Genomic DNA, 18,560 nt, shown 5'->3' on the forward strand with positions numbered 1-18,560 from the left:
ACTTTCTCTAAGCTTCTTTCGCATTTATTGGCAAACGTATTGCCTGTCTTCTGTCATCATTTCACCTTTTGCCTTCAACTATTCTGCTGTCTGGTCTTGTATTGTTCTATTGCATCTCTGTCTAATGTTAACAAACACATTAACTAACCCTTGTGCTATCCTATGACCCCACCCTTACATTGACGTGTTCTTCCTACCATGACAAAGGTGGAAAAGGTGGAGAGGATTTCATGTAATCCATGGACACCAGTGAAGATCACAAATCATTGAAGAAAAAAGGTTCACTGTCTAGTGGGTGTAGATGACCCAACTCCTAATGTTAAAGTGCCTAGGATAGCACAAGGGTTACGCAGTCAAAAAAAACCAAAACATTGAAACACACACAAGCATACTGTTAGGACAATTCAGGGGGACAATTTCATTGGGACAATTCAGGATATTGATGAAAATTAAAACCACTTATTGTACTTCAACTAACATTTAAGAGAAATAATAATAGAATTTATCATGATTAAAATTTTATGAAATGAAGAAAATATTGGTGTCAGTTGTGTTTGATGTGTGTGCAGTTTTTCAGATGATTGCCTGAACTCAGAAGTTATTGTGTAACTTCACTTTACCTCTCGTAGCTTGTCATGGTTTTTGCTGCACAGTAGTAGCTAAGAGCATGCATCTAAGCAGGCTGGCACAGCATTAGACGGGGCATGCTATTTGATATGGCAGTAATCTGTTAAATCCCCCAAGTGAAAAAACATTTTCCCGCAGCTTTGGCCAAAATTTTTAAAATGCAATTTTTCCCGTCACTTAAATCAGTCTTGTATGCATGTGAATGTGTGGCACACATGGGTGTGGAATTAGAAGGACTTAATGTCACTGTCCTCAGTAAAGGCGCCTGCTTAGCTGAGCGCCTCAGTGAAGGTTTATTACAGAATGATGTCATTTTCTGCAGTGCAGTTAGTAAGGGCCAGCACTGTGTTTGATAGCTTATTTTTTGGTATGTTAAACTGTTAAATGTTTAAAGTTGCTTTACAAACAATTCTGCAATTTTAATAAAAAAACAATGTGTACTTTTTCACATAAAAAACTGCACAAAGAGCATCCTGCATTAAAAGCAAAATAAAAAACATAGCATTTGGTCATGCAACAACAACAGCAATACTGTTTCACAAATGCGTCCTCACAACAGCTGACACCAAGTTTAAAAATATATTTCAAATCTACTTAAATTATTTAAGTACCGTTAAGTAACATCTTAAGGCCCTTCGAAGTCACAAAAAAACATTATGCAATAATAATGTTATAAATAAGGTTTAGCAGCACAATAATATTTGATTCTATCTCTTACAACGCAGTCTTTCTCACTTTCTCAAATGTTTTAGCAGATCATAAACAGTAAGTAGTTGTTTTTTTATGACTGTTTTGCAGGAAAAACCTTATTAGTTTATTTTTTGGCAAACATTGATATATGGTAATTGTAAAATTAATTAATTAATGGTATAATTCTATTCTCATAAAAAAGTTAGACACCAATCTTGATGACTGAGGCTTTTAACTCTCACATGCCCATGTGCTTTACTTTGAGTGTCTCACTTGCAGGTGATGGTCATCCACTCATGATCTGGTTATGAACTCTCCTGGATTGGTCAATGCAAAAAAAAATGTTTCAACTAAGTTTTTCATTTCATTTCCATCTTCTTCCGTTTTGTCCCTTTTGGGGTCATGGGGCTGCTGGAGCCTATCCCGGCTACTTGTGTGCAAAGGCAGGGGACACCCTGGAAAGGTCGCTAGTCTGTCGCAGTGTTTCACCTAAGTGAAAAAAAATAAAAATAAAATGTTGAAATATTAGAAAAAAAACAAGATGTTTGAAAACACAAAAGGAAAATGACAAAAAACATTGTATGACCTTTTGCAACCACAACAATTGCTTTATGCACTTTAACAGTATAAGAAAGACTGCAAAAAAAAGGAAAAGTTTAACCTAACAATAAAATTAATTAGTGATTTGGAATATTTGCAAAATGTAAAGGTTAAAGTTCAAAACTTGGAGACAGAACTTCAACTGACATATATGTTGCGGTAAAACCTGATACCGGTAAGTGTATAAACATGGATTCTTTATTAAAAAACAAAAAACAGTCAACAAGTAGTGACAAAATTGTTTTCTGTTGTGATACTGTAAAAGTGATAACAAATTTCCCTTTTCAGAAATACAAGGAGTTTGAGCGAGCAGTGCAGGTGGAGGAGATTGATGGACTACAGTTGGTAAAGAAGCTGGCAAAGAACATGGAGGAGATGTTTCACAAGAAAGCCCAAGCCATGAAGGTATGGACTCCTCATCCTCTGTGCCTAATGTGAACTTTATTTAGAACAAATATTAAAAAAGTAAATTAGAAAAAAACTTTTAAGAAGAAAAAGGTGGACTTAACACCTCCATTATTAAAGTTTTTAGCTTTTGTGTCATCTACTATTGGTGACGTTTTGAGGAGTAGATGCAAAAATAGATAAACAATGTAATTTTCTGCAGTGCAATTAGTAAGGGGCAGTTCTGCGTTTAATAGGTTATTTTTTGGTTTGTAAACTGTTGAATGTCAAAGTTTGCTTTACAAACAATTTTAATTAAAAAACAACACAAACAATGTGTTCTTTTCACATAAAAAACTGCACAAAGAACATCCTGCATTAAAAGCAAAATAAAAACAAATTTGACCAACAGTTATATTCACTGGTTTTGCAAAGATAAAAAGCTGTTTTCTTGTGTACCAGTTTAGCCAAACAACTTTCATTAAAAAAAATCTGAAGCCAAGACTATACTCTTTGTGTAGACAAGCAAATCTACTCCACATTTGCCAAGTTGAGCATAGAAATGTTAGATTCTTCCTCCAAACAGAACGCTTTAATATCCATCAATCCGAAGAGACCTGGCGTTGCTTGTTTCTGATTGAGAGGAAGTTAGAAGAGCAGAGAATCTGCATACAGCATTATTTAAAACCAATAAAGGTCTGTCATTCAAGTGATTTTTACATTTTTTCCAGTGATAGTTTTGCAATTTGCCGTGTTTCACAGGACTTCTCTTTATGTTCTGAGGTTTTCTGTTTTCTGTACTTTCCATCGTCTAACTATCCATCTGTGTGCGTGTGTGTGAGGTTGTGTGCGAGTGTGTATATATGTGTCAGCGTTGTAACAGGTGTCCACATTGCTCTGCTCTGACAAGCACGCTCTCTGCCAGCTCTAGCTCCAGGTGATAGATGGTATCAGAACAACATGGTGCTGTGAACAGAAATTGGATTTCTCTCAGAGAGTCTGGTCCAACGACACAAACTAAAAGGAAGAGAGGGGTTATAGTAATAAAAGGGGTTGGGGGAGGAGATGGGTGAAACAGTGACAAATTATTTCCCTACTTTAGGACTACTCGCATTTTTTTTCCACAATCAATATCTTATCTTGGTTGGATTGCATGACCCTGCTTGGTTTTACGTTTTGAAGGCAATAACTTTTACTTGTGGATGCTGTTGCCTTTACTAACCATATAAAGGGAATTTCAGACAAATATAAAATATAAGAAGGGTTTTTACCACTAGACTGTTACAGGTAAGTAACTGCTGGCAAAAAAATGTTTTGAAAAATTGCAGCTTCTATCAGATAATGCATTTTCTATTTGAACCATTATCACTTACTTTCTAAAACAGGCTACCATTTTGAGGAGCCTTTCGTCAGTATCTCTCTAATGAAGCTCCTTCATGCAGCAATCGTTTATCTCACACCTCCTTGATAGTGTAACCCTGGGATTTGAGGCAACTTTGTTATCTAATGGTTGCTCTTAAGTCCTTTTTTCATTGCTTGTGTGCCTTCATAAGAGTGCAGAGCATAATGGCTGCTTGGAGTTTTACAAGAAGGGGAAATGCTGGTAACCAAAGCGATGCACTTGACTGCTAAAAAGGCCATTTAGTTAAGCTAACAGAAAGTGGAGAGTGGAGTAGGAAAAACTACACCTTTTTAATTTTAAACCCTGTCTGAGTGAACATGTAAGTTTTCCACACTTATTTCAAAACATGTATATCTGGTCTGGGAGGATCCCCCTAACGATTAGTAACCCCCGTTTACCCTCCCTTCACCATCTCCGCTCTTTGGTAAAGTAAATGTGACTCTTTGGTCAATCAATTTCTGCACGAGTGCCCTTCTTAGCCTGTCATTGGGGTTTTTAATCTCCTCTTCCTCTCTTCCATGCCCCCTCTTTATCGCTCACTACCACCTGCTGTGAGACGCCTGCTTCTCTGACCCTTAAAGAACATACCTGTAAAAGTTTAGTGCGCTCTTGTTGATGTGGTTGTTATTAAAAAACAACCTTTTGAGAGATTAGTTATACTTTCTGGGTTTTTAAAAAAAGATCTAAACAATTTCAGTATCAAATATCCTCTCAGATGAAAATGGTGCCACAAGTTCTTGTGGAATTTTTCTGATGATGGAGGGCATATATAAAGAAAGTTGAGCTTAAAATTGTATTCCTTAGTTTTTCTTTATTCAAATCGTTGTGAATCAGGAGTAGACGAAAAAATACTACTGGATAAAGCTTGTAGTTGCGACTACCATTGGCGGACCACAAGCTCCCTGCTCCATTCCCTTCTGATGCATCCGCTTGTAGACGACTAGATCATGTAGGTCTACATTTTCCTCGTCTGAGCTGACATCTGGCTCAAAACTGTACGGCTGAATAGCTCCAGTATTGCTTTCCACTGTTGTTGCACCTCTAATGTTAGGTTGGGGTGTGAGGGGCTGTAAGCTAGCGGAAGAGAGTGTAAACAGATGAAAGACGGGAAATGGGGACAGGCTTGCTCCGTGCCAACAGTCCATGCCTACAACTCGGAGGTGAATTTCTAAAGACCATCTTTTACTTTGCAGAAACTCTGTCCTAGATAACGACACAGGTTTATTTTTTTATTATTATTTAGGCTAAAATCTTAATTTAAAGACCACTGGCAACACTTTAATATGGATCAAAAAATGATTGGAGTGGGACTTTAATGGTTAAAAGTCAACATTAGTTAACAGTCAGAGGAGAAATCTTTTGATGATATAAACTTTGTACCTTTCATTTTGTTTTGTTTTTAATGCTGGCTATGAAGGAGAACCTGAATAAATCGGAATTTATGTCTTAAATTTTTTAAAACTAGCTTTTGTTTTGTGTGTGTTCAAAACAATCTTAAATTAAAAGGAAAGAGACAAAAAATTACTTTAATGTAAACATTTCTCTTTAAATGATATAATATGTGGGGGATGTTTTTAAGCATGCTACAAACTTCATAAAATATATAATAATATGTAATTATGTTTGAGAAAATGGACTATCATCACTATTTGAAAGTAAGGAGTCCAGTACATAACAACTCATCACCTTTTCTCCTATAATTAAAAAAAGTTCATTTCCAACATTAAAAGAGAGGCAGAAAATTGGTTACAAAGACAGTAAAGGTGTAATCAAAAACTGAAACGCATGCAACTATTGTACTAATGCTTTGAAGTCAAGCGCAACTGTGTTTCATGTGACAAATACATTTCAAAGTAAAGAGCGTGTCTTGCCTCTTGGGGCTGTTTCCCCTGTTATGGCAGGCAGTCTTTTCTCTGTACCTGCTGATACAGCCATGCTTCTGAAGTCATCAGCCGGCATAGAATAGTGGATTTCCACGTGTACACAATAGAAGACACAGCAGAAGTCAAATTGAATTTCTATGATAGCCAAATTCCTGTCAGAAGTTTTTCAGTGTGAATAAACATATTCAGTGAGTTTCACAGGGAACATTCAAATTTGCCTTTTAGCTATTTTAACACAGTTTTAATTTGGAGCAAATGGTGAATACTTGCATATAAAACATGGAGAGAAACACTTGTAGAGCAAATAGTAATGAAGTCAAAACAAAACGTTTTTATGCTGTCTATTAATTAGCCCTATGTTGGCCCCTAATAGAATACAATGAAAACAGAACCCTGCTTAAAGAAGTCATCTTTTTTTGCTTAAAATATTTTTACTTGCTCATTTCTAGCCAAGAAGCTCATTCACTGATAACAGATTGGCCTATTTTGATCTATAAATTCTGAGTGAATGACTAAAGGCATGAAACCTTCCTAAATCTTCTCAGGTGTAATGCCTCAAGTTCCAATAAACTTTTTGTCTCATACCAAGCAGAAACCCGTTGGTCAATAACTGATCAGGATCTTACTCAAAGGCACCAGCTTCTCTTTGGATCTATATATGTGCATTTTTATATTCTTCCCACTTCTAATACAATCCCCTGTTAATCACTAAGAAAAAAAAAGATGTAAGGCTGATTTACATTAAGATTTATGCTTACAAAGAGCAATATTGGAGACCATCTTGGTTGCAAACAAAAGCTGATTTCCTTTTTTTTTTTTTTTAGGTTTCATTTTGAAAATACATTTTGTCCTAAGATTTGATTTGGAAATTTAAGCAACAGCTATCTTGACTAAGGAGATAATTATGGCTCCCGCTTGGATTAACAGATAATTAGACATTTTGCTTTCCATGCATGCATTCAGGGGTTGCCACAGTGGATCAGCCTTCACTGATCTGCACAGGTGGTTTGGCAGAGATTATTTACACCGGATGCCCTTCCTGACACAGTACTATATTTTATCCAGGCAGGGGACAGGCACAGGGAGACCCAGACTTGGGCCCTGTTGTGGCTACATAAGTAGGCAGTAGCGTGAAGGGTCTTGGCCAACATCCAGCAACTTGTTGCTTTATGCTGCTTCATGGTTTTACCCCCCCCCCCCCCCCTTATAACCAACCTTCTACCCCCCCTCTCTAACATCTCTCTCTCTTCTTCCCTCCTTTTCTTCTCCGTCCGGTCCAACACAAAAAATCTTCAAATACGATTAAAATGAATAAAGTTTGGCCTTGATTACAAAAGGGGTTTATTCAGACATACCTCTGGTTTGTCAAAAAACTCAGAACCCCTGTTGTTATAGTAAAATATGTCCAACACAAGAGGCCTTCAGCTCTCATCTGTTTGCCCAGCTGTTGGACAGGACAAGTAAAAAAAAAAAAGATACAACTCATTGCGCCCCCTGGGAATCGAACTCTGGTTTGTGCCAGTCCTGCATGGAGCCAAATGAGCCATCTAGAGGTTGCATGCATATGGAACATATTTCCAAATATTTTTTATAGAAGGTCATTTTATTATACATCTTATTTTTTCCTGCTATAAATCTAGGTCCGCTAGCATTTTTATTTTCTTGTGTAATTTTTCCATCTGCGACGTTCCCAAATACCAAGCTTGGGCTACATTCACACTGTAGGCTGAAACGACCCAATTCCGATTTTCTTTTTTTTTTTTTTTGCCCCTATGCGAATATCAAGTGTCAAGCAGGGAGGCACTGGGTCCCATATTTGGAATCTTTGGTATCCAGTCTTGGGGTGGACACTCTACCACAAGGCCACTCAGTTTACAATCGAAGTGAATCAGCTGATTCTGTCACTGAGAAAAGCGACTTTGTGCTGTTGTTAAAGGGTCAACATACATCCCTGAACTCTAAACCGGGGACCCATAGTAGTGTAAGATAAACATTACTCCTCATATGCCAAAGTTGCATAAATCCCAAAATCACATAGTCAACCTGAGTGCATAGAATACAATCTCTCAACATCAGTTCTAAAAGCGTGGCTCAGTTTTCCCTGCTTTTGTTGTTAGTTATGGGGCTGTGGAGGCTGGAATTGGTAAGGCTGTCTCTGACACCCCAATGGCCAGGCAGAACTCACTGGACCACTTTCTGTAATTTCACTTATTTCAGGAGATATCACCAGTCTCAAATCATAGTAAGACTTGTGTGGGTGTGGATGTGGGTGCGTGCATTTCTGCTGAGAGTGATGGCCAAAAATGTCAAGTCAAAGCCCGAAGATGTCAGAGTAGAAACACTTTCCTCTGTCTGCTCCTCTCAGGTTGTTTTCTTGTCAGCATGATATCAAAGTACATGGAATGGTTTTGGAGAATGATTAAATGGGCATGCAGCCTGGACAGGTGTGAAAGGATAGATGTCGAGAAGAAGAAAAAAAAAAATGTCGAGAAGAAGAAAAAGTCAAAGTTAAAGTTTGAGCACAACAACAATGTAAGGGAAGTTCGAATATGAAAGAAGAGGCGAGTGTGAAGGGTTGCATACTAAGTAAGCCTTTTTCCCTTTTAGTCAGCGAAACTGTTGAGAGCTGACAACAATCGATTATTGGCATTTGATGTTTCAAATCACCCTTCTGCCATTCATCTATTCATCTTTTTTTTTACTCCTTCCTTTGCTCTTCTCTCCGGTGTTCTATTTGTCACGATGTCATCCCCTCCCAACTTGGCTTGGATTTAGTCGAAGCATGAAAAACGGAGAGAGCAAAGTGTCGCTTAACTTTGTTCCGTTCTGTTGATTCTGCAACTTTTTCCTGGCTGGTTTTGGCAATATTAATTGCTGTCCAAAGGACTATTGATGGGCTGACCCTGGCCAGTTCCACTCAGATCATCCATGACCTCTGGAAGAACTAAGACCCAGAGGACCTGACCTGTCAAAAAGCCAAGTCTGAGTTAGCATTTCCTTTCACAAAAAGTGATGTGACTTTAACTTCAAATTATCCAAGAACATTTCTCTGAGATTAATTTGGTGTTGACACAGATTTCAGACCTTACAGATACTCTGTGGTTATCAGAATCCATGGTTCAAGTAAAAAAAAGCACATCTGTTTGAATCTCCCTGAGTTTTTTCTTATAAAGTTTGCAGGTTTTTCCTGCACCAAGTTTTTCTTTTGACAGCCCAACTTCCTCCAAGTCTAAAACCATGCAGGTGAATTAGTTGATTTCTAATTCATTAGATAAATGACTGCATAATCACAACCTGTAAAAGGAATTATAAACGCACCAATTTTAGCTTATTTTTTTAACAGAAATGTTTTTAGTTCGGGTGTAAAGTTATATTAAATAGTACAAGATAGGTTGTGAAGTATGGGGTTAAAATTGCAAATTAGTTTTTATTTTAAATGATAAAAAATGATACATGGGTGTGCAACATCAAATGTCAAACATGAAGAGGGAAACACAATTTTACTCATACTGTGTTTAAAAAAAACAGATAAATGCAGGGAAGCCAGATTGAGATAGTTTGGGGACATTCAGTGAAGGGACAGTGATTATGTTGGTGAAAGGATGCTGAGGTTAGAGCAACCAGGAAAGAGGCCCAGAGGAAGATTATAGAGGAGGTTTGTGAATGTAGTCAAGGAGTACATAAGGGTATGAGCTAGGAAGGTGCAGAGGATAGAATGAGGTGAATGATACTCTGTAGCGACCCCTAAAGGGTGCAGCCAGACCACAAAGAAGTGCAACTAAAACAGACGAGGCATACAGCACCAGAGCCACTGTGCACTTTTCAGTTACCTTGGGAAAACATTCAGACGTTGGCCACTTCACTTCATCTCTGTTCATGTTAGAACTATGCTGAGTCAAAGCTTAATGTGCTACTAAAAAATCAGTCAATAATGTATGTAACCCTAACCTCCTTCTACTTCTGTCACAGGGACTGTTAGCAGAAGCCCAGCATTATGACAGGTCCTGCTAACAGTGACATATTTTTTGCTGCATCCACAATGACAGTATTTGTAAAGGTTATTGGTTTTACCTGCCCTAAAACTTTAGATTTAGTAGGTAACCTGCTCATGAAAAAATGATTTGTTCTTTTAAAAAAATGTTTTTTAGAAGAATAGTGTATTTTCAGTTTAATCCTGTAACACCGGAGCTTTAGTTCAAGTGTTTATATTCTTTTTGATTACAGTAACTCTTCAACCGTATTCCTAATTAAAGTAATTCCAGCACATTCTAAAGAGAGAAATGCAGCTTTGCGCTGCAATGCAACACTGTAGAGTAGTGAAGTGCTTATGCAATCGATGTAAGTCCGCTGGATCTGTCGCGGAGAGAAGCGGCTTTGCCTAGTATAAAAAGTCACTTTTCTCCGCATCAAAATCGGCCGATTGGCGTTGATCGTCTGAACAGTCAGAGTTACAGTCAAAGAGCGTCTGTTATTTAGGTTTTGCCAGCAACATCTCCAGCCCTAAAGGATTAAAAAATGCTGATCAGTGTGAAATTCACAAAAAGCAAATGTAAACAGGAAGAAGTAAAGAAATCTGCAGTGTTTCCTAACTGTGGTGAAGGTCATTAGTCTTAATAATATAAGTATGCTTCTTTTAAACCTCTGTCATGATAGATGTATTTGGTTTTTGTTCACCAAACCAAACAAAGACTTGAACAATTCATAGCTGCACATAAAGCATATCTTTCACTGCCAGTAGAACAGAGTTCTTTAACTCTTGTTCTTGTGTGTTCACAGGCAGAATCCTCCTGTTCTCGCTACAGGCTTCTCTAGATAAGTCTAATTATTGTCTGTTTTCAGATATTTGTTGTGCACTGAGAGCAGCACAAACATGTCAGGAGTCAGTCAATAATGAGGAGATCCTCTTTCAAAAACTGCAAGTCTTCCTCAGTCCGTATCTTTAGCATTTCTCTGTCAGCTAGTCAAAGGCTTGTCGATGTGTGTAGCTGGCATGTTTTTTCAAATCATTTTTTAATTTTTTTTCCAAAGACACAACGGGGCCTGCCTCTCTGACCGTGTCAGTTTAATTATTGTTGTCATCTTGTAAGCCAGAGTCTCACCAGAATGATGAAAAGTAATTTCCTCTCTTTTTAAACATCAGGCCTTTTGGCAGAAACACACATTCACACAGATGTGCCAGGCTCATTTAAATGTATGGGAGACAGACTGTTACATAGTCCCACAGCAACACTAACACCCTACCTGGAGCGATCATCTTGGTGATATGATTCAATTGAAATTCACAGAAAGGAGTAGTATCTGTTTATCTCTAATCTATTTTTCCAAATGAAAAGCTCCCTGCCACTGTGGAAGTTATTTTTAACCTACTGCTCCAAAGCTTGTCTGTGAGGAAGGGCTGAAAGTCAAGACAGAAGGTAAATAGAAATATTGTTTGATTTCTGGTTACATGCCTTGTTTTATGTTCTTTACACTGGCTTGACTGGCAACTTGTAATATTTATTTTTCATTCAATCAAATGTTGAAAACCACGAGTAAGTATTGCAATTCTGAAACTGAAAAGAAAAGAAAACAACCAACCTTCTACATGTAACCCATTAGGCAAGAGCCGGTAACACTAGAGATAACAAAATAATGTTTTGCTGGTCCCTTTGAGTAGGATGCTGATCAGTGATTGACTACCGGGTTTCTGCTTGGTATGAGACAAAAAGTAAGAACTACAGATATGTGGTTTGTGCCTTTTATATTTTTTATGTTGCAATGCAGAAACAGGTGGGAATGTAAGCTCTAATAAAAGACTACAACCTGTTTCTTTGGTTACTTACTTGTACAGTAGCAGGTTACTATGGTATGTCTGATCTGCACAGGATTTCACCAAATGTGCCAACATATATAAAAGTGACATGAAGTTCAGATGTGTAATGAAATATTAGTTACAACAATGATAAATTACCATTACAGAATGTTGTATTACGACATGCTTAAAAATCTACTAAAAGACTCTGCTTCTAAAAGGCCAAGCGTGATGTTGTCATGCTCTCATACGGCGTTTTATTAGTCGGGCTAGGTTTAAGTAAAAAAAAGAAAATCAATAAGTATTAAATTGATCTATACTTAACACTGAATCAATTTTTCTAATCCATAAATTGATTTATCTTCATCATAGCTTTTTTTATTATATTATTTTTTATTATATTATTATATTTTTTATTTATTATTTATTTGTTAAGTTAGTTTTTAATTTATATGTTTTGATATTATAATAAAAGTATCACCTTTGTTCAAGTTATATTAAGTTATGAATAAAATGCTGTTCATCACCAAATACATTTAGTTGAAAAGTTAAGAATAAATGTACTTGCATTTAAATTTTTGAAGATGCTAAACAGCACACCAATGGGGGACCTTTCTGTCTGGAGTTTGGATGTTCTCCCCGTGCATGCATGGGTTTTCTCCCTGGGCTTCTTCCCACTGTCCAAAAACATGTTTCATAGGTCAATTGGTTACTCTAAATTGTCCATGTGAATGTGAGAGTGCATGGGTGTGTGATTGTGGCCCTTCGACAGACTGTCTGTGATAGGCTCCGGCAGCCCCGTGACCCTGAAAGGGAACAAACGGATAAGAAGATAAATGAATAAATGAATACATTTTTAATCGGTTTGTGAATTTTTGAAACTTACCTGATTCAGGAATGTTGGCAGTGATGCCCAGCCCCAAGTGTTGTACGCTGTGAACGTGACTAAGTTTTAGTGATTGAATATAGACACGTCTGACATGCACCACCACTGGTATGATGTAGTTGTTAAGCAGCTAGAAGCTAGGGTAGACAAGGAGCTTATTTACCCAGGCTACAGGAAAAAAAAGACTTCTTAGCAGGCAAACGTTGGTAAATTATTGAAATGTGTCAATTTCCATCACCAGGAGGGAGCAGACAGAAAATTGGACGAAAACAATGAACTTATAATCTCACATCTTCTATTAACAGTTCAGCACTCAAAGCTACTTTGATTCCATGTCATGCTTAGTGGAACTTTCAGATGGAACAAAACAGTTCTGCATTTTCTAAGGGGTTGTGTTCAGGCCAGTGGAATGCTAGATCAATGATAAGAACCACAGTTTAGTGTATGGTTAAAGAATAAATATTTTCTGGATGCAAATTATTCTGTACTAAGGCATTAAAATATATATTTTTATAGCTTTTTTTATGAGAATGCTATCAGATACACAGTACTTAGAGATGCACACCCTAGTGCTTTATCAAATGTTATTCACTCCTCAGTTTACTCTACTTTACCCCTTTTTTTGTTTTTGTTTTGTTTACTCTTTAACAAATATGTTATGCACAACCAGAACTGTTCACAATACCTGTACATAAAAAAAAAACAATATCATTATACACACAATCAAAAATCGCTAAAATGATATGCAACAAAATTCAGTGGTGATGTGTTGCTATGGTGAGGAAAATAATTGGCCAGACTCTAGATTACAATGTTTGCCTCCCAAAACAGCTTGCCGGCATGCACACAACAGCAGCACAACTGAATCAGCTCACTGATTGCACTAGTTTACCCAGTAAAGCTATTTGAATGGAAATGTGAAATGGAAGTCCATTACTAGGTATTCATAGGCTCCAGGAGCAGCTGTGAGACAGAGAACTTACTCAGAATGCAAGTATACTGTGAGCATCACATCTGTAAGCAGACGTGTTGGTGTGTGGGGGAGGTAGGATGGTTGTACACAACTGTCAGATTAAAGGTTTTTGAGAGTTGTGATATAGAGCCAAAATTTGAACAATAAAAAAGAACATTAAATGTATTTACAACAAAAGGAAATAATGCAAAGAAAAAAAAAGTTCTCAAAGGGGTGCTGATTGCAAAATGATACCTTTGAGCATCAGAAATGGCAATTTCTGCAGGAGATCACATACCGCACAGACTGACACAGTTTCATCTGTAATAATTGCTTTCATAATCACTGCACCTCTATATGATATTGCTTCAGTTCTCAGTCAGATTTTGTTCAGAGGATATAAAAAAACAACTTGAATAATATTTTTATTACAGTTTCTGTAATATATAGCAGTTGTTTGGATTTAAGTCCAGGTGAAAGGAAATGGCATTCTCTAACACAAAATGTCTGATCTGTGTTGTTTCAAATCAAATCAAACTTTATTTATAAAATAGCGCTTCTCATGCATTTTGTGCAGCTCGAAGCGCTTTAACATTAAAAACAAAAAATGCACAACATTACAGTAAAAACCCAACCCACCCTTCACCCTTCCCACTCCCCTCCGTTAAAACATATGACCCATGGCCCCCACGTACAAAGAATGATGACTATGTAGCTTAAATAAATAAATAAATAAATAAATAAATAAGCAAACAAACAAACAAACAAACAATATTCAGCCAATATTCTCTTTTTTATCATCTTTAAATCACACAAATCCATTACATTCCCACTTTATTTTACAACTTTAGTTGTGTTAGGTCTACAGTATATATGGAATCCTTCTAGAAGAAACTAATTGGTTTGAATTTAAAAGTAAAGGTGATAGAATTCGTGAAAATTACATTTTAGTGTTCGGCAGCGCCATCAGTGTGAATGCGTGTGTCAATGGGACTTTGACTGTAAAACGCTACGGGCCTTTAAGGAAGGTAGAAACAAGCAATATAAGTATACGCCATTTACCATTTGTATTATATGTGTTAAATGTAAAGTATTTGGCAATCTTAACAGTAAACCAAAAATATTGTCTGATAGAAGTGTGTTTGGAAGTGCATTAACTTTAAAAATGATGTGGAAATGCATGGAATCATAGCCTAATTAGAACACCTTTGGACTGACCATTATGGTTAGTCCAAAGATGCATATGTAAATATCTAACACAAGAGTCTAATGCTATTGTATCTTTAAGAAATCAAAAGTCTAGTGTCATTTTCTAGGACATAGTTTCTGTAAAGCGGCAGTAGTTCATTAGAAATTCTCCTTAGAGTTGTGGGCAGATGTGACAAAATAGTGTTGCGTACTTGTCACCTGTCTATTAAAGTTCATCCCTTTTAGACATAATGTAATACAAGAACACAATACACCACAGGTCAAAATTTGTTTATTGATCTGTTTTTTTTTTTTAGTCACATTTCTCCCCCCTCCTTTCTGGTGGCCAAGGACATCACTTCCTGTTTGAGGGTTGGGCATAGGAAGTGCAAGGGGGAACCAAACTAAAATATTCATGAGCAATATTGGAGTTTTGAGCCAGATGCTAGCAGATGAGGAAAACGAGGTCGTACATGGATCTAGTCATCTGCAGTCTTCTGTATGTCACAGCTATAGACTTTTTCCAGTGTCATAGTTTGGTCTGCTCCTGATTCACAAATATTTGAATAAAGAAATACCCAGAAATGCAAGTTTAAGCTTAATTTTCTTTGTATTTGTCTTCCATAATGAAAAAAAGAACATGTTAAAAACACCAAAAGCACAATTTTCATTGGAGTGGTTTTAAACAGTGTTAGTTATTGTTAGACCTTTTTATCTTTAATCTTGGCAGCACTTTTCAAAAAATATCTCTTGAAAAAAAGGCTATGACTGCATTCACTTTTATTCAATAACACTTTTTATCTGAAAATTGCTCCAATAAGAGAAATACATGAGATGAGAGATGCTGCTTACTGAAAGACTCTCAGACTCTTCCCCCACAGGTGTGCACAGCAGACAATACCAGCAAGAGGTTAATGACATAACGATTGTCTATGTGGGTTTTGGTGTGCGGGCATGTTCAGTGCGTGTGCAAAACCGCGTGAACCGGTGATGGAATTTGTTGTCATAGTGTCCAAAGAACCCCAGGCTGTCATTACCTCTTCTGGTGAACCATTTAGTAAAATAACCCACTTCTCTTTTTACATGCTGGCCAACGTTCTCTCTGCTGTCTGTCTGTGTGTTCTGAGGGGTTTTAGTGGTGCTCTGGTGCTAAGGGGGCCCTTACAAATGTGGTTGCAGACCTACTCTCTGAACAGTTTTTTCTACTGTTTAGGCTTTTTGATGCACAAATCAACTTGCTTTTGAGCTATTGCCTTTGCCCTTTTTCTTCGGTAGAGACTCGTGGAGGCGGCAGAAGAGGCCCACCTTCAGCATGAAGAAGAACCAGACCTGCAAGTAAGTCTACATATACTTTTCATATTTTAGTCAAAATGATTACAAACTCAGACCTAATTAAAACGCCATGTTCTTTGAAGTGTGTCATTTAAACTGAGTCTAGAAAAAGATATTGAAGCCTCCTCTCCTCTGATTAAGGGATTAAGGGAAAATGCCCAGTAAAGGACAAGAGGCTCTGCAAACACGAGGGGAGAAATGAGATGAAAAAGCATTAATGATCTCGTTGGCTGCTTCCCCTGACAGGGCCAGGCCGCCTTTCCTTTTTCAACGATTCATGTAGGGAGACTTTTCATAAAAGTGGTACAGTTGCGTATCAGCATGTCACTCAGCTGTTCATGGTCCTGCTGGAGCTGCTGTGCATGTTAATGCACATAATGAAGGTGCTCAACATCCCGCAAGAGATCAGAGATTAAGAATAGCTCATGGCATAAAATTAGATATGGGCATCTAATAATCTAATCAGATGCCTTCACTGAGCAAAACTTTGCTGGTTTGAAGCGATTGTGGCAGTTTAAAAGAAAAGATAAAAGGGCCATTTTAGGGCTTGTTAATTTCCGTTAGCGTTAATTGAGATTTAATTGTGGATACGGGTGATGATGTTGTATCTCTCTGAAGATTTGGGACAACTTTTAAAAGGCTTTTCTGATATTACATCATGGAAGTTCTCACTGTCATTGCAATCTTCATAGAGTTTAGCTTTATATCTGTGTAAGTAATAAACTTTCCGAAGTTGTCACATCTGTCTGACACACAGCTTAAAACATTTGTGATTATGATTTGAGAGTTAGAAGCATATACTTAGCCCAGACTGTCACTGGTCAGTCTGCAGTGCATCGCTGTTGCGTTGCGTGGGGAATCCGTCTCACGACCCTCTACTAAACCACATCCTCTGAATTGCCTCTCCGGTCTGTCCCTCCCCTCCCCCTCGGCTCCTGGAGGAGTGGTTTGTCCTGCCACCCCCCTGTGCTGACTACTTTGTCCCGCTTTCCTCACCTATTCAAAATATAAGCAAGCAGGTCCCATGCCCTCTCCTTCCTCATACTTCCATAATTAAACTTTTGTTGTCAATGGTGAAAATGGACGCCAGTGTTTTCTGCTGTGTTGACGTGCATAATTAAATAAAATTAAAATATATTAAATGAAATCAAATTCAATTAAGTTTTATTTTGAAAGTACAACAGAATTTTTATTTTGAAATCAGGACCTGTTTCTTATTTCTCCAACTGTTTGCCTCAACATTGACTCATCAACGCACTAGAAATAGAACTCCTGTGTAAAGCTTGCATTGCATTGCAGAGGGATGGACGTCAGATGCAGACATGATGAAGGCAATGTAAACATTCCGATTGATAAATGAACGTTCTATTTTTGTGTGCCAACACAATGCAGACAGACCAGTGGAAATTAGGCTTTAAAGACTAAGCGTGTGCTGTACACGTTACCCTTGGGCGATCTGCACGGTTGTTGCCATATTGACCAGACGTAGCGTCATCATTCTTATCTGAGTAGGGCAGAGTCCCCAAAAGAAATGAAGAAGAATCTGACATTTCAGATGCACATATGACATGTTACTGCAACAAATGTGTGAAACCCAAACACATTAGTCCAAATTTTGATAGAAGCAATAAAAGCACTGGTGCAAACGGAATAGAGTTGCTTTCTGTCTCATTTATGCCTTTCTTAAACTAAAACCCAGTTACCTAAATAAGAACAAAATCAGATTTGACTAATTTTTGTTGCCTTTAGTTGGTTGGCAGTCCAGTCAAATCCAGCTATTTTTATTTCTTTATTTGTATATATTGGTTACAGTGAGACACAAGGTGCCATCTTTTTTTTTTACTAAGAGATACAGTATTACAGCTGTTTATTTGACATAATATTTGATTCTAACTGTGGCCCTGAAATGCAAATCACATCAAAAAATCACTCAATGCAAAAACATATTAAGGATTAAAACAACAAAAAAAGCAAAGCTAATCCAAAAAAGTGACTTTGTATTTTCAAAAACAAAAAAAAACCAAAACAATTTAAAATAAAGCTCCAAAAACGTCCAATAAGTGATGTTCCATCATAACTCTCCATTTCGCTTTCTTATTTTGTTTCGTTTTTTTAATATCTCATTTTGATTTCTGAAATTAACTTTTATTTTCTGAAATAGTTATTCTTTTTATGTTATGGTTTTTGGAATTTTGTTCTTTAATTTTCAAAATGTGATGCTGTTTTTTTTATTTGTTTTGCTTTTTTATTGTCCTTGTGATCTTTAATATTTTTTTGCACTGAGTGATTTGTTGATGTGTTTTACACTTCAGGACCACCGTAGATGTTATCTTATGTGGGATTGTTTAGCATCTTATGTCCAGTTATAATAGCTAAGATACAGAAGGATTGGTTCACTATTAGCATGCATGTGCAAACGCATGTCTTTGTGATGAATTGATAACATCTGCCAGTCACAGTGAAGCATCTGGTGAATATCTAAATAGATACATTTTAAACTGGAAAATAACACCCAAGAAAATATAGCACTTAATGTTTACTGATATCCGTTTTTATAAAAGTCAGTCAGGTTTTTAATTTTTTTTTTTTTTTAAGAAAATTGGAAGTGGATTCTTTGAGCTTTAGTTCTTAAGTCATGTCAGTTTTAAAAGTATGCACTCAAACAGTTGTTTAAATATATGAAGTAAATTGAATCCAAAGTGGAAGCCCCATCATGTTTTACCAGCCTTGCTGGTCATAAAGCATAAATCGAATTAAATCGTGTCTATTAATGGGATCAAAGTCATAATGCTTTCAAAAATGGAACATAATCTTTACTGCATCCA

The 18,560-nt window shown here is 37.0% G+C and overlaps 1 protein-coding gene across 3 annotated transcripts in view; it reads left to right on the forward strand.

The window, feature by feature from the left end:
- Positions 1-18,560, forward strand: part of LOC101159822 (voltage-dependent calcium channel subunit alpha-2/delta-3) — a 126,107-nt gene that overhangs the window by 14,260 nt on the left and 93,287 nt on the right. For all 3 annotated transcript variants that reach the window (XM_023956644.1, XM_023956645.1, XM_023956646.1), the window contains exons 3-4: positions 2,206-2,322; positions 15,679-15,738. In XM_023956644.1, the coding sequence (XP_023812412.1) occupies positions 2,206-2,322; positions 15,679-15,738 (177 nt within the window). The remainder of the gene's footprint in view (positions 1-2,205; positions 2,323-15,678; positions 15,739-18,560) is intronic.

This window comes from Oryzias latipes, chromosome 7 (assembly GCF_002234675.1).
Source record: "Oryzias latipes chromosome 7, ASM223467v1".
NCBI lineage: Eukaryota > Metazoa > Chordata > Actinopteri > Beloniformes > Adrianichthyidae > Oryzias > Oryzias latipes.